We start from the raw sequence: 14,762 nt of genomic DNA on the forward strand, positions 1-14,762 counted from the left end.
TGCAGCAAAAAGACCTAGAGGGGAGCCTGTCGGTGGGACAGCTTGGTTGCGAGGCTGGCACGCAGATAGACAAACGCACTTCATTACAGGCCAGTTTACTCGATTAAGTGAGCTACTTTATCAGCCGCACAACACGCAGAGTCCTTGGACACAAGTGGGCCTTCGCACAGTTTACTAATAGAAAGCTTCAACTGAATGACAGACCGGCGTCTGGCACGACAATCACCTTGGCGAAGCTAATGGATGACATCAAATATAACTCCCTGTAGCTTTCCGTTAATGTCACCACTTACAAGTTCAATGTGAATATTCTTTTATACTCAAGTTAACTAATATCATTTGTGTAACCTTTTCGTGTAATAACCAAAATGAATTAAGCCTCGAGTATTCTTCGAAAGACAAGAGAAAGGGCAAAACCATGAAATATGATAACGGCAAATTATATATATATTTTTTGCTCTCTTTCGAATGGGACTCTCATAACTAGCTACAATATTAACCCCTGGAACCATAAAGGTGACAAGAATAGTTGCAATAAACATTTTCAATTCCACAAGAGCAACATTTCTCTGGAGGCAACCGCATTGTAGTGTATTATTGTGCCCTGAAACGATGAAGCTAAAGTCATACAATGCTTTCTTTTGAGCTAGCAGCTTTTTTATTTTATGATTGCGAGAGAACCAAAAGAGTGAGAGAAAATATGTCTAATAAAAATTAAGTCTCATGGAAAAATGAGAATCTCAGAACCTACTTCAAAACAAACATTCTAAAATATCCGCCATGAAGTGTCAAACTCAAGGCCCGGGGGCCAGATACATTACATACATACATACACATCATTTTATGTGGCCCGCCAAGACTAATTGTGCATCAAATTTGTGTGTCATTACTAGAATTGCAAATTGTCTTCACTTTTAATATGTTTTTTTTTTTTTTTAAATATTTGACCAGTTTTTACTCGTCTGATTTTAAAACGAGTTGTCAGTTTGTTTTGTAGCTTTCACTGGATATAATATGAGTTGCTCATACATTTATTTGGGTTGACAGTCATAATGGCCCTCCGAAAGAAGCTATGACTACAATGCGGCCCGTGAAAAAAATGAATTTGACACCCCTGATCTAAGCCTTGGAATTGGGACATGCCTCCATTTCTCACTAACCAGCACCAATGTGGTTCCAGTAGAGATAGAGTTCAGTCAACTTTCAGCCCTCATTATGCCAGAACGCCAACGGAGCGTTCCGCAAAATTCACAAACAGGTATAACAAGGCTTGTAAAGGCAGAAAAATCAAGATGCGGCAGCTTTTATTAGCGTAGCCCCCCCCCCCCCTTTTTTTGTATCGACCTGTTTTTGTAATTTGTAGTCAACTTATCCGAGGTATTTTTTTTTCTTCCCACCAGCCCTACATAGAAAATAACATCCAGCAAATCAGAGCGATGTAATATTTATGTGTACATGGAAAAAAAAAATAGCTTTCAAAGGGTGATTCTATCATTTAGACACTTTGACATTTGCAGATTCTATTCAAGTTATTTGCGAGAGGAAAAAAAATTGTGCAATTATTTATTGATAAAAAAACAAACAAGAAAGGGATTTCTTTTTTATTATTTCCCGGCAGATCGTTTACTTCTCCCTGTTATGGATTTGAAGGAAGCATCAAACCAAAAGGTTTGACATTATTGTTGCCTCACTTTGTTCAGCCCTCACACACATTTTTTTTTTTGGTTGTCACAGATAAAAAAAATACGGTAGCTGACACAAGCAGCAGAGGTGCGATAATGCTACAGGGAGACTTGTAGCAGTTCAGAAAAAAATGTAATGAGCCACTGTGCTTTGTGCACATGTGACGTGAATAATAAGTGACTACTGGGAAGATCTAAAGTCCATCGGACATTTTTTTTTTTTTTTGCTTTAGAGCCCATAGCCAAAGTTCCAGCATCAAGGTGCCTTAGCCTTTTGAGTAAAACACAACAAAGTAAGATATTGTACTATTTCTGTGTGAGCTACTGGAACCAGAATTTCCTGAGGGAGCAATCCCAAGGGAGGAATAAAGTTGAGTCTATTGTGGCAATTGTGTGCACAATAAGATATTTCGATGTTGGAAATGAATTACTTGTGTTGGGACTCTATTTCCCAAGATCTCAGGCTACTTCCAAATAATCTTCGGCAGCTTTCACTGGATGTTTTACTAGCCAACCTTTTAACATTCCTACCGGGCAAGTGTAAAAGTTTACACCTCAATATGTCAGCATTGCTGCATTCCTGAGACAAATGTGCCATTCAGGGAGCAGAAAATTGCCAAAATGACTTTGCCTCCCCCCCCTACTCATTCCATGTCAGTAAAATTTATAGATATTTACAAAGGAGCAAACAGCTAAAAAAAAATGGTGCCTGGTTTTGGAGGCAGCGTAAATTCTAGACTGCTGCTCGCTAGTGTGCAGACAGATTGATATGATCGACTGTAACAATAATTGGAAGTTAGAAGAAAGGTTTAACTTGACTACACATTTAGCACAATCGCTAAGCTCCATCTTTTAATTTCTTCATAAAGGTTAGACAGCCACCACATTTCTGCAAAATGTAATTTTGCCCAATGACAGTGCAGCTGGAATATCATTTAATAAAAACCGAATGCATCCGAGCCAGGGGTGTCAAACTCTTTTTTGTCGCATTGTAGTCATAGTTTCCTTCGAAAGGGCAATTATGACTGTCAATACCTTATATTCAATATGGGCTGCACAACAAACTGATGAATAACTAGTTTTGAAATCACAGACCAGTAAAAACTGTTCAAATATTTAACAAAAATAAATCTAATAAAATTTGCTATTTTTAAAAAGTCAAGACAATTTGTAATTTTAATATTGACATAAGTCCATGCACAATGTGTCTTTGCGGACCAAATAAAATGACGTGGTGGGCCGTATCTGGCCCCCGGACCTTGAGTTTGACACCTATAATCTAAACTAATAATATTTTAACAACAAAACAAGTTCAGCTCCGACCAATTGCAACCCAAAACAAGCCACTTGGTAAAATCTCGGTCATTTTTTCCCAAAAACGTACACACATATATTGCGGAAAAAAAAAAAGAAGACTTACCTCTTTCACAAGTGCTGTCCCAGAAGCCTGTTTCAGTGCAGTCACATATGAAGCGGTTCCATCCCTCCTTACACGCCCCGCTGTTCTTGCAAGGGTTGCTGTCGCACTGCTTCCCCATCAATTTACTACAAGACGACTTAATACCAGTCGCGTTCTGGGATACGGCGATCTGTCGAATATCTTTGCTTCGTCCATCGATAAAAAGATCCCGAATGCAGCCCACGTAGCCGTAGTTTAGCATCGCCGTCCAGAGCTCAGTTGGGAGTACCAAACCTGCACGGGTGTCAGGAAGCCCACCCAGATAAAGATCTCCCTCCAGGTCTAAGATTTCATTTTCTCCACCGGATGTGAAAGGTGTCCGCCGGGTGTTTACAGAGATGATACCTGGAGGAGGACAAATCCAAGTGACAGATTTCAGTTCTCTGTCAACTCCACGAAGTTCATTCACGGGCAAGTAACATTTTACCCAAGTGTGATTACGTGCACGTTTCTTACCAATCCCTCAGTTTGCTATCCCTCTATTATCCATTTTCCTGTGATCCCCACTTTCTTCTCCACTATCTCACTAGGGGCACTGCTGGTGATTAATCAAAGTAGCTGACTCTGACACACGGCTAAATTGGCTGGGCTAACCTGATTTATATACCACGGGCTGCGGTGGCGACTAACACCCGAGCTCTCCGGAGTAACCCGTCTAATGCGGAGATTGCATTGGCTTTCAAGCTTAAGGCAACAGAATTTTCTAGCACCTTTTCTCTAATGCAATCTTTGTTGAATACTTTCTTCAGACCATGTGTTGAAATCAGACGTCTTGCATACTAGTGAGGAGAAATGCGATTTCTTATCGTATTTTCCGGACTATAAGGCGCAACTTCAATGAATGGCCCATTTTGAAATGTTGTCCTTATATAAGGCGCACCGGACGATAAGGCGCACCATTAATGCATCATGTCAGATTTGTAATCCAAATCAAATCATTCTCCATTTTATCTTTTTTGTTTCAACTTCAGACGCAACAAATTACTTTATAATCACAAAATAATGATCCATAGTCTTTTTGATTCATGATTCATAGTCTTCAACGGGCCACTTATGATTTCATGACACAATGCTTCGGGCCAGTTTAAATTTAGGAATTTGGTCCATATATAAGGCACACTGGACTAGACTACTGTTGAGAAAATGTTAGGTTTTTAGGTGCGCCTTATAGTCCGGAAAATACGGTATAATAATAAATCAGGGATAAAAATAATTTCTTTACCTGAGCGGCCGTCTCTTTGGATGTCCACATGATGCCAGCTTCCTTCATTCACTTTTGCCTGTGTCGCTTTCACCTTGATGGTACCAGAACCCATGTCCAGCACGAGGTAGAGAACCCCATCCAGAAGCTCGACGGCAAAGAAGTCCACTTTATTGGTCTTCTGGGATTTGATATCACGTCGCTCTTGAGGTTTGCCGTGGGTGAAAAGTATTAAGCCGTTAGGCTCGGAGGTTCGGAAGTCAAAGGAGATCGAGCCGACCCGTTTGGTGTTCCATTTTGGCAAGGCCAGGTAGGAGTCGGGTGTCTCGAAGTTGATGGGGTCAAGGGTCGGGACGTTTTCACACTTAAACACCACATCGCCTTGAAGTTTCATCTTTGGGTCTACAATCCGAGCCAGGCGGGAAAGTTCCAACCGGATGTCATTGTTTTTGTACACCACCTAAAAAAAAAAGATGCAGGCTTCAGTACATGCAACAAAGACAATCAAAATCTTGCGAATCATTTTGATTATTTCGCTGAATAAACTGGTGGATTGATCTTTTGTGCTTTCGACACAATGCGTATTAAATATTATTTGAACAACAATCCTGCTCAAAATGAAAAAGGAGATTGAATACAAACACTTGGCTCTATTATATTGTATTGAACTGTCAGGCAAGACTGCCGGTATATATGGACAGCTCAAAAACACGAGCCCGCTGAGGATAGATTCAATATCAGCACTATTTGCCCACAATAAATTTGCCAACGTTTCTTTATAATAAGTCAATGTAACAAAATATCACTTTTATATAAAAAAAAAAAAGAAAAAAAGGATGGTAGATTATCATCGGAATGCACTGAGGCGGAACATTATTGTCCCCTCGACTTTCGGTGGAGGAAGAGAGGCTTTTCCTGGTATATAGCGCAGTGTGTGTGTGTGCGCGTGTGTGTGTGTGTTGGGTCAGCAATAGCGTCACAACGTGCACAGCTGTCAGCAAACAAATTTTACTGCTGCTGGATTACTGATAATCCTGGAAGATTTGACAGCAAATCAACACAGGTGACCCAAAGAGGGAAAGAGAAACCAGCAAAATGGAGAAAAAGACAGTGGATATAAATTTCTTTTTTTTTTGATTGGATAATTATTTTTGCAAAATTTCTACCCCGCTGTTAAAAATGCTAGCGGATGGACCCCCATTAAGATGGCACGATTCGCCCCTCCTCTTGAGCGCTGATGTTTTTTTTATACTACCTAACCTTCCACTTTCGGCGAGCTTTAAGTCTACTCTTGGGCAAAAGAAGAAACTGAATAATACATGAAAAAGAAAAAAGAAGTGGGGGAAGTCTTAATGCAACTCATTTGCAATGGAAAAAAAAGAAAGAAGTATTGTGATGGTCACTGTGCACTCTGCAAGTTTTTAAAAAAAATTGCTGTAATCAAGATGATTGAATTGTTATCATAAAAGATGGTGTGACGACCGCTGCCACACGCACCTTTATTGTGGTCGGCCATGTTTTGCCAGGCTATCCTTTGACCTATCACTGATCTTCTGGAGCCCATTCATAATGCAGGGAAGTGTAATGACTCCATAAAGCCAAGATGTCCCATCTCAGCTCCAGGATGGCGTATTGATTGGGCCAGGGAAGGGGAGGAGGGGGAGGGCTAGATCAAGCACACACACTGGTCTATCCACATTTAGAATCTCTCCCTCATCTACTTCATGTCCTCTCAGGCCCCAAACTGCAGCTGCTGACAGATGCTGATGTAGCACCAATTTTAATGAAGAAACAAGAGGATTCTAACCCTTTGAATTAACATGCACATCGAGAAAAGACCACTTAAAGGGTCCGTATGTACAGCAAACTCATTAGTCACATGCTGGGAATTGTGCCATTTCCTAAATTAGTTTAGGAAGACTGCAACTCAAACACTGCTGGTAGTGGTAGTAGTAGAATTTCCTTCGACTAATTTCAAATCAATATTTAGACTCTAAATTTGTAGTTAACTTCAAATCATCTCACGGGCCGGATTTAACCAGGTCACGGGGCTGATCGGGCCCACGGGCCGTATGTTTGACACCATTAGTTTCAAAAATTTTGTAAAAAATATTCAGGCTATTATAAAGGTGCAGTGTCAATGAGCAGGTCTAATTAATTGGTTAATAGGAAGAACATGAATATCTTAAAAGAGGGTGAGGTCAAGTCAGACATTCACATCAACCTCTGTTTGGCCCTCCAGAAATTAAAAAAAAAAAAAAGAAGGACAGGGTTACATTTGCATTTGTATCTGAAGGGGAAAATGTGCAAAATGTGATGACTAACCCAAACAAACGTGTTCCTTTCAAATAGTCTTCCCCTCCTTTCTCCTCACTCTTATTCATTCTTGCCCTTCCTGCTTAAGTCAACTTCCCCGTATCAGACCTTGACTATATGTTTTTTATTCTATACGCCACTTGAATTTCAATCCCTTCTATCCTCACATTCATCCTCGTCCTGCTCTCAAGTCCTTCTCCTTGATGCCTGATGACAGCGCATGCTCCTGCCACCCCCACAAGTTGCCACTCCACGGCTCTGGAACCATCGACGGGTGCCCCGAGACACCCCAAGGATGGCTTGAATGGCGTGCGGGAAAGGCAAGAGCTTGCGCAAGGCGCTGACAGCATGCTTCTTGCAAACATCAGGCTGACTGCCCACTGGCCTTCCTTTCACGTGGCGGATGGAGAGCAGTGGGCGGAGCCTGTGTGAGTATTGTGTATGGATGACATCCCCTGTAGCCTAAAGGGGCAGATGCATGCAGTGCTGTCTGAACACAAAGGGGGGGTTGTGAAAGCAGCACACTATCTCTCGTTGGTAGACAGAGGAAAATAAGGTATTCACATACTGCAGCAAAACATGTCAACATCAATGTTTGGCTGTTTCAAAGGGATGGAATTTATGTTCTCGCGTTGGGGAGATCAATAGACACACCCTCTGTGATCTAAACGGTAAATTGCTCACTTATTATCCAGAGAGATTGAACAGGAAGAGAGATGAGGAAAACAAATGTAAAGAGAATTGCCGTATTTTCCTGACTATAAGGTGCACCTAAAAACCTCAAACAGAGCGCTTTATGGTCTGGTGCGCATTATATATGGACCAAATTCTAAATTTAAACTGGCCCGAAGCATTGTGTCATAAACTCAATCATAAGTGGCCCGCTGAAGACTACGAATCATGAATCAAAAAGACTATGGATCATTATTTTGTGATTATAAAGTAATTTGTTATGTCTGAAGTTGAAATAAAAAAGATAAATTGGAGAATGATATGCTTTGGATTCAAAATCTGACATGATGCAACCTGGCCTGTTTATTGCAGTCACAAACACCAATATCACCCTTCTTATTCATACGACAATAACAACAATAAAACATTATTGATATATTGTTATTGTTTTCACTATTTCAAGTTATTATATTGTGATTGCATTAATGGTGCGCCTTATAGTCCGGTGCGTCTTATATATGGGCAAAGTTTTAAAATGGGCCATTCATTGAAGGTGCGCCTTATAGTCCGGTGCGCCTTATAGTCCGGAAAATACGGTAATAGTATTTGGTGTTCTAATCAATCTGGAGTCATTTGCATCATCCAGGTTAGCAGATGGCTTCATGGCTGCAATGTATGAGGGCCACAAAGTACTACCACTGTCAGGCCAAATGGTGAATCACCTCCATGATCCTGTCCAAGCGTGTCACACTCTCAAGGGCCAAGGCATCGCTGGGTCACACTCACTCTCAAAATGTTGCGGCTACATATGCACACGCAAGTTCCTTTTCTAAACGGACATCTGCCCTTGTCTTTGAAATTAGGACTGGATGATTCTGGATATCATCACAACACGCTATTAGTGGCTTTTGGGTGTTTATGTCTGACAATCATGGTAGTTTTCTTTCTTCAGTGTCAAATTTAGCCCTAAACACGCAGGTATATTTGGAAGCGTTCACACATTTGTGTCAAAGGCAAACAGACTTGAGTGGAGAACAGCACCTAAAGCCGCTCAGCGGAAACACAAAACAAAACGATCCAGACAAGGTGACTTTCTCATCTTATTGCTGTAATATACGTCAGCCACAAACGATGATGTGAAAGAAGGACTAACTGACTGCAATAAAAAGATGGTTAAATGATTCCCTGGCTCATATGACATCCCATAATCTGCGTTAGGCTAATGTGTCTGCTATAGTTTAGCTCGATTTAAATATGCGTTTGTAAAACCACATTCTGCTATGTCCCAAAACACAACAAAAAAAATTGAGAGATCTTCATCAGCAGCTACTTCATTTGTTTCATATCGTTGCCCGTCGGGAGACGCTCTCGCCGCGCACTCAAGCTGATGCGGCAAATTACATGTGACACGAGCAATTTTTATATATTGTCTCACAGCAAGTATGATGAATTATTTTCAAGTACAAAACTAGGGAACGCTTCATACTCCCTGAGCTAACTCAGCACATTTCATTAGAGAATTTAATTGTATATTTCTTATTTTTTGGGCTTTCATATACCGTATTGGCCCGAATATAAGACGAGTTTTTTTTTCATTGAAATAAAACTGAAAAAGGTGGGGTCGTCTTACATTTGGGGTCTAGGCAAAGGCTTTTTTTCAAACTTGAGTCTTGAAAAAGAGGGCGTCGTCTTATAATCCGGGTCGTCTTATATTCGGGCCAATACGGTAGTATTGATTACATTTAAAATATCTACTGAAGGTCGGAATTAGTCATGGCTTGGTTTTGTTTGTTCTCCTACCTCTTTGAGGCAGCCCATGAAATTGTTGCTAACTGGAGATCCAGGAAGGTCGGCAGTGCTGGGGCTCCCACCCACATAGAAGAAATCGTCAGAACCCAGCATGGTGTAGTCTTCTTGGGTGTAGCCAGTAGTGGTGAGGATCCCATCCACGGATATTGTCACCTGTTAAGGAGGGGGTAGCACATAGCCGATGCGGAAGCATTACAATCTGGGATCGGACCTCGTGCCACATTTTGAAAAACACATCTCCTTCCTTGGTCTGCATTTGGACTTTTTGCACTCCATTTTTCGTAGACTCCCCGATCGTTTTTTTTTTTTTGGACCAGACGGCGTTTTGATTTGGGTCATGGATTTTTAGTCATAGGAATTCACAGGACAGGTAAAGAAAATATGGCAGAGGCATATTTTCTTTATCTTTGATGGGGGTAAGAAAATGAATCGTAGGTTTGGTTTTGATACTTTAGGTTGGGGAGGGAGGGTTAGTACAATGTTCAAACCAAGGACAAATTGAGAACACTTGTCTTGGGTTTAGGGATTCGTCTCGTAATTGCAGACACACGTATAAGGTTAACACACACAAAATTCTCCCGCACGCTCCTCTCGCTTGCAGACGCTACACACATGCAAAACAAAAGGGGACCTTTTTCACACCACGTCAATTTGCAAACCAACGCCACCACTGTTAAAAAAAAAAAAAGATTCGACACATTTAACTGGACATGTAAGGGAGTAATTGAATGGTAACCATACACAGCTTGAGCAGACCACACGAGGTGCCGACTCTCATGCACATTCAAGACCAAGGCCCATATTCAAAATCTTTTCTCGGAATTGCAGTTGCTGATCTCGGATCAGGTTTAGCTCAAATGCCAAAAATCCTAGATCAGTATGCATATTCTTTAAAATGTTGTGTCTATGGACCCAGGGGTAAAGCGTTAAGGGTTAGAAAAGACGCAAACGTTCACCACCAACATGCTACAAAAACACACAAGGGGAGGGGCAAAATGGGTGAAAGAGATTGAATGAAAAATGAGTGAGTGAATTATTGTGTTAGTGGTTAATTGGGGTTGCATGGATTATGATGTGGAATGACGTCTGGGCATGCCATGCGCCATAGTGAGTTGGAAACAACTGTCAGAGCTCCCGCAATAAAACTTCAGCGTTTCCAGTTTGAAGTAGTTTTCTGGTTTTTAGGGCTCGGTGTTGAGGTCACCATCTTTGCTGGGATTGTGGAAAGCTTCTGTCAGTTCTGGACGACAGTCCTCACAAAAAATGGGGACTTTTGTGTGAACAAAGAAAAGAACAAAATAAATTGCCCCGGCAAAAGGCAAAATAGTCAATTTTTTGTATTTATTGGAAATCTGCAGAAATGTAAAAAAAAAAAAAAGAGTTTAAAAAATAAATAAATAAATAAAAGCTAACGTGAAAAAAAACAGGATGGGGGAATTGTGAGGTAAATAAGAAGGTTGTTGGCAGGTCAGGGAGGAAATTGAGAAGTGAAGAAAGAATTGCCTGGTAATACAAACCCATCTCCTCATTTTTTGATAAGAGTGTCTAGGATGGAACTCAAAAAAATAAAGAACGAATAAAAGAAGAGAGGGGGAGGGGACACACGGCAAACCCAAAAAAAAGACAATAAGAATGATATCTACCAGACAATGTAGTTTGTTTACCATAGCGTGTCCAATGCCTGATTGCTTTCCAGAAAAAAGGGGAAGAAAGGAAATCAAAAGAATAGTGAACAAAAAAGGTTGTTAATAAGGATGGACAGAAATCAAATAAAACCAATGATGAAGAATTAGGATGATAGTTAGTACATTAGTTAGATATTGGTTAGTAAAACATGAATTGTATCATGGATGAGTTAGTGCCGCGGTGAATAAACACTACATGATTTGTAGAATGTAAAGGGTCAGCTTCGAATCACATTTCCTAAAAATCACTGCCAGAAAGCACAGGCAACAGCAGCTTGAAAATAAATCTTGGATTTGATGATTTTTGCAGGATAGCGGAAATCCATACAGAACCTGTAGTGTTTTTTTTTGGTTCACCCTGGATTTAACAGCGGCTTTCAAAGTGGGAAAGAAAATGATCGTGAAAAGCAAGGGCAGAATCGAAAAAGGAGCAGACTACATTGTGAGCAATTACATCTTCATCTACACGACTAACCCGTGGCGCTACGGTTTGCTGCAGATGTCAGGAAATCAGCACTTAAGGAACTTGTACTGTTTGGAAGGCCATCTTTGCCTTGCAGACACAACTATTGACAAACCCCCGGCTGCCATAGCTAACACTAACTCAACACTTGTATGCCCTGTGTAAGGCCTTTTCAGCAGCATTGATTCATACAACAGTGGAACCATAAAATGAATCCTTTGCAGGCTACAGCAGTTCATTATTTTATTTTTACTCTTTTATATATTTATTTTTAAATGTATTTTTTTATTTTTACTCAGATTTATTTTTTTTTTTTATTTTAATTGAAATGTTTTATTATATTTTTATTTTTACTCTAATAAAAAATCTTCCACCATTATGCAATAAAAGCTTAGTAAATCAAGTCCTTTAGTGCCATCAGAATTACTAAGGAGTTAGAATTGCAAGAAAATTGGGGCGTTCAAATGATAATGTCCAATTGTACAGTACTGCTCCGCCCTAATGCGAACAAACCACAAAGTGCATCTAAGCTAAACGATCCTGTGATCCAATCTACTTACGCACCGTGACAAAAAAATAAAAAAGCACCATACTATAAATACAGCATTAATGGACTTCTCAAAGGCGAACATTTCCTTTTCTCTATCTTCCATCTTAAATAAAATGCGGCTGAAAGCAAGAAGATCACAACTGTGAAATTGATCGGACGTGAATCATTACTTTTAGCAAACATTACAGAAGAAAATATTTGCATTAACAACTGGACTAAACTAAGAGCTATTAAAACTGCTTTGCTTTCAACGATTCAGTCAAACAGAAGTCAAACGATGAATTAAAAGAAGGTCATGTGAAGAAATTTGATGGCGTTTCTCACTGAACTGTGGCAATGCAATGACAACTGATAAGAACATGGTGACATTTTTAAAACCAGCTCTGTCACTCAGCTCATCTGAAAACCCCCACCAGCCACCCTCTCCCAAAAATAATTCAACCTGTTGCCAAACTCCATCCATCACCACTCCTCCCCGACCCCGATTACCTGTCTCAGGTTGCGTGTGACTTTGATATCGTGCCAGGCGTTGTCGTTGAATTTTCCATTGACGGGCTCCACGATGGCCTCAAAGGCCCCGGAACCCAGATTGATGACGAGGGAAACGGCGCCATCTTTAAGCGCCAGATTGACATAGTCTGCTGATTTCCCCGTATGGAGCAAAAGGCCGTTGCGCTGCCACGTCTTGAAGGACAACGTGATCTCATCGCTGCTGCTCTGGATTGGGTTCTGCGACAGGTCGTAACAGAAGTACTCAGAGCCCCGGAAGGTAGCCACATTTTCTTCCCTCGCTGAAAATGACAAGAACAAAAAAAAGTGGATGTAAGTCATTGGTGTCAAACTCGAGGCCCGGGGGCCAGAAACGGCCCGTCACATCATTTTACCAGGACAAATTGTGCAATACTAAAATTACAAATTGTCTTCACTTTTAAAAAAATAGATATTGCTTGCAATTTTTTATTACCAGTCATCTTTTAAAACAGTTTTTATGAGTCTCTGATGTCAAAATGATTCATCAGTTTATTGTGTAGCTTATTGTGTAAGCAATGAGTCATAATGGCCCTCCGAAGGAAACTATGACTACAATTTTGCCCGCAACAAAAACGGAGTTCGACACCCCTGATGTTCTCGTTCATCATAATTCAAGATTTGAGGTGAAAGGTGTCTGATGAAAATATTTGCAATTCATATCCACAAACCAATAAAACAGAATGACCACTAAATCCAAACCATCTCACAAACACATCCATGTTCCCTTCTGACTAAATGATGAAATAGCCTCATTAAAACGGAGAACTACTTTGCCATGTGGAAAAGGTCGCATCAAGTAAACAGCATAATTACACTTTTGATAATTCCGCAGTTCGCTTTTAAGGATCTAGATGTCACGTACACAGACTACTTGTGATGGAAAATCATTGCTATCTAATGGTGAACATGAATCCCCAACAAGCTTAATTTGACAGTTTTACATCACTTCCATGTTTCAAAGTGGCTTCTTGCGCCCATTTTTTATTCAGATTACGAGAAAGTCAGGATAGGAAATGAGGGAGCTGTTGGAAGGTCAAACCAAAGTTCTGACCTAGTTATTTATAACAATGGGAGTTAAGACGATTGGCCTAACAAAAAGAATTATGTCCATGTTGCTTCCTTGGAGAAAGCAAACAGCAGTAGGATCAAAAATATCCATCATTACCTAGAAACAGAAGAATCCACTGAGGTGCAACATTTCCTGAATGTTCTATTCTCTATTGTGTACACTCACAGAGAAGTCACGAAGGCCACGATATAAAAGGAGAAGAAAAAAAAGATAGATGACAAGGAGAGAGCAAACACAACGGAAGACAGCTAGAAAAAAAAGCTTCAGTTTCTTTGGTTTGGAACAGACTACACGCAAACATGGATGAACATTTGTGTAAAGCTGAGAAAATCTCACGCTAAGAATTTGGAAAGAAAATACAGCCCCGAAAGAAAGTTGACCAAGGTTACGGGATGACGAGGTGTGGATTCCGGTCACTATAAATCATTCTCTTGGCATCTCCAAGCCTTTCAGTGTAGCGAGGAAATATGAGAGGCAACAAAAGGCCTGATGAAAACTCTCTTGCCTTTGCCAAGGGAATAAATAAAAGCCATTATTGCAACATTGGATACACAACGCAGTGGGATTCGGAGAGTAAGATTAAAACCTTTATCTTTACTAATTACCACCATCTAATTGAATAAATCACAGACACCCACTTAATCATATACAGCGCTGCACAAACGTAATATAGCAAATGCGGCTGTATGGGGGGAAAAAAAAATTGCTTTTCAGTTGTGGTTATAAATCAAATTCATTTATACTGCAAATCCACTACTGTATCTTAAAATATGTCTTTAAAATCAATTAAAGTAAATGTTAAGGAGTATAAACACAACAGGCCAAGAATTATTTTACCAATTTTTACCTCATTACTTAATCTTAATCCATAATTTCTACAATTCTCCATAGCTTCATAATGATATCATTTCAAAGTTGCCATTAATGAATACGGGTGCTATGAATAATACATGGCAAGTGGCTATAATAAAATATTTGTGCACCTCAGCAATATTAAACTAGATGTAAGTGTATACGGATCCATAAAAGGGAAATGTATTGGCTGTTGAGACATGTTCTGCTCAAATCTGTGCGTTTTACATTGATCATATACGGGCGGGGGGGTCATTTTCCCTTATTTTCGCCACAGACATCAATATTCCATTTGGGAGCAGTATAGCGCATTCACTTGGGGTTGGGGTTCGATTTCAAAATCCAGTGGAAGCAATTAGCTCGGTCATTATCATCTCTCGCTCTCTTCCGCCCTTAAAGTGACTCTGTTCAGCGTGACTTCACTGACAGTGAGGTCAATGCAGAAGGTTCTCGTACAACATCTAAGATTATCA

The 14,762-nt window shown here is 40.2% G+C and overlaps 1 protein-coding gene across 2 annotated transcripts in view; it reads right to left on the minus strand.

The window, feature by feature from the left end:
• Positions 1 to 14,762, minus strand: part of LOC133146487 (neurexin-3b-like) — a 143,362-nt gene that overhangs the window by 96,069 nt on the left and 32,531 nt on the right. The window contains exons 5-9 of one of the 2 annotated variants that reach the window (XM_061270283.1): positions 12,327 to 12,628; positions 10,783 to 10,827; positions 9,131 to 9,292; positions 4,364 to 4,802; positions 3,103 to 3,486 (exon numbers count right to left, since the gene is read on the minus strand). In XM_061270283.1, coding sequence (XP_061126267.1) covers positions 3,103 to 3,486; positions 4,364 to 4,802; positions 9,131 to 9,292; positions 10,783 to 10,827; positions 12,327 to 12,628 — 1,332 coding nt within the window. The remainder of the gene's footprint in view (positions 1 to 3,102; positions 3,487 to 4,363; positions 4,803 to 9,130; positions 9,293 to 10,782; positions 10,828 to 12,326; positions 12,629 to 14,762) is intronic. The other variant, XM_061270285.1, reaches the window with a different exon arrangement.

Source organism: Syngnathus typhle, linkage group LG22 (assembly GCF_033458585.1).
Source record: "Syngnathus typhle isolate RoL2023-S1 ecotype Sweden linkage group LG22, RoL_Styp_1.0, whole genome shotgun sequence".
In the NCBI taxonomy this organism is placed as follows: Eukaryota; Metazoa; Chordata; class Actinopteri; order Syngnathiformes; family Syngnathidae; genus Syngnathus; species Syngnathus typhle.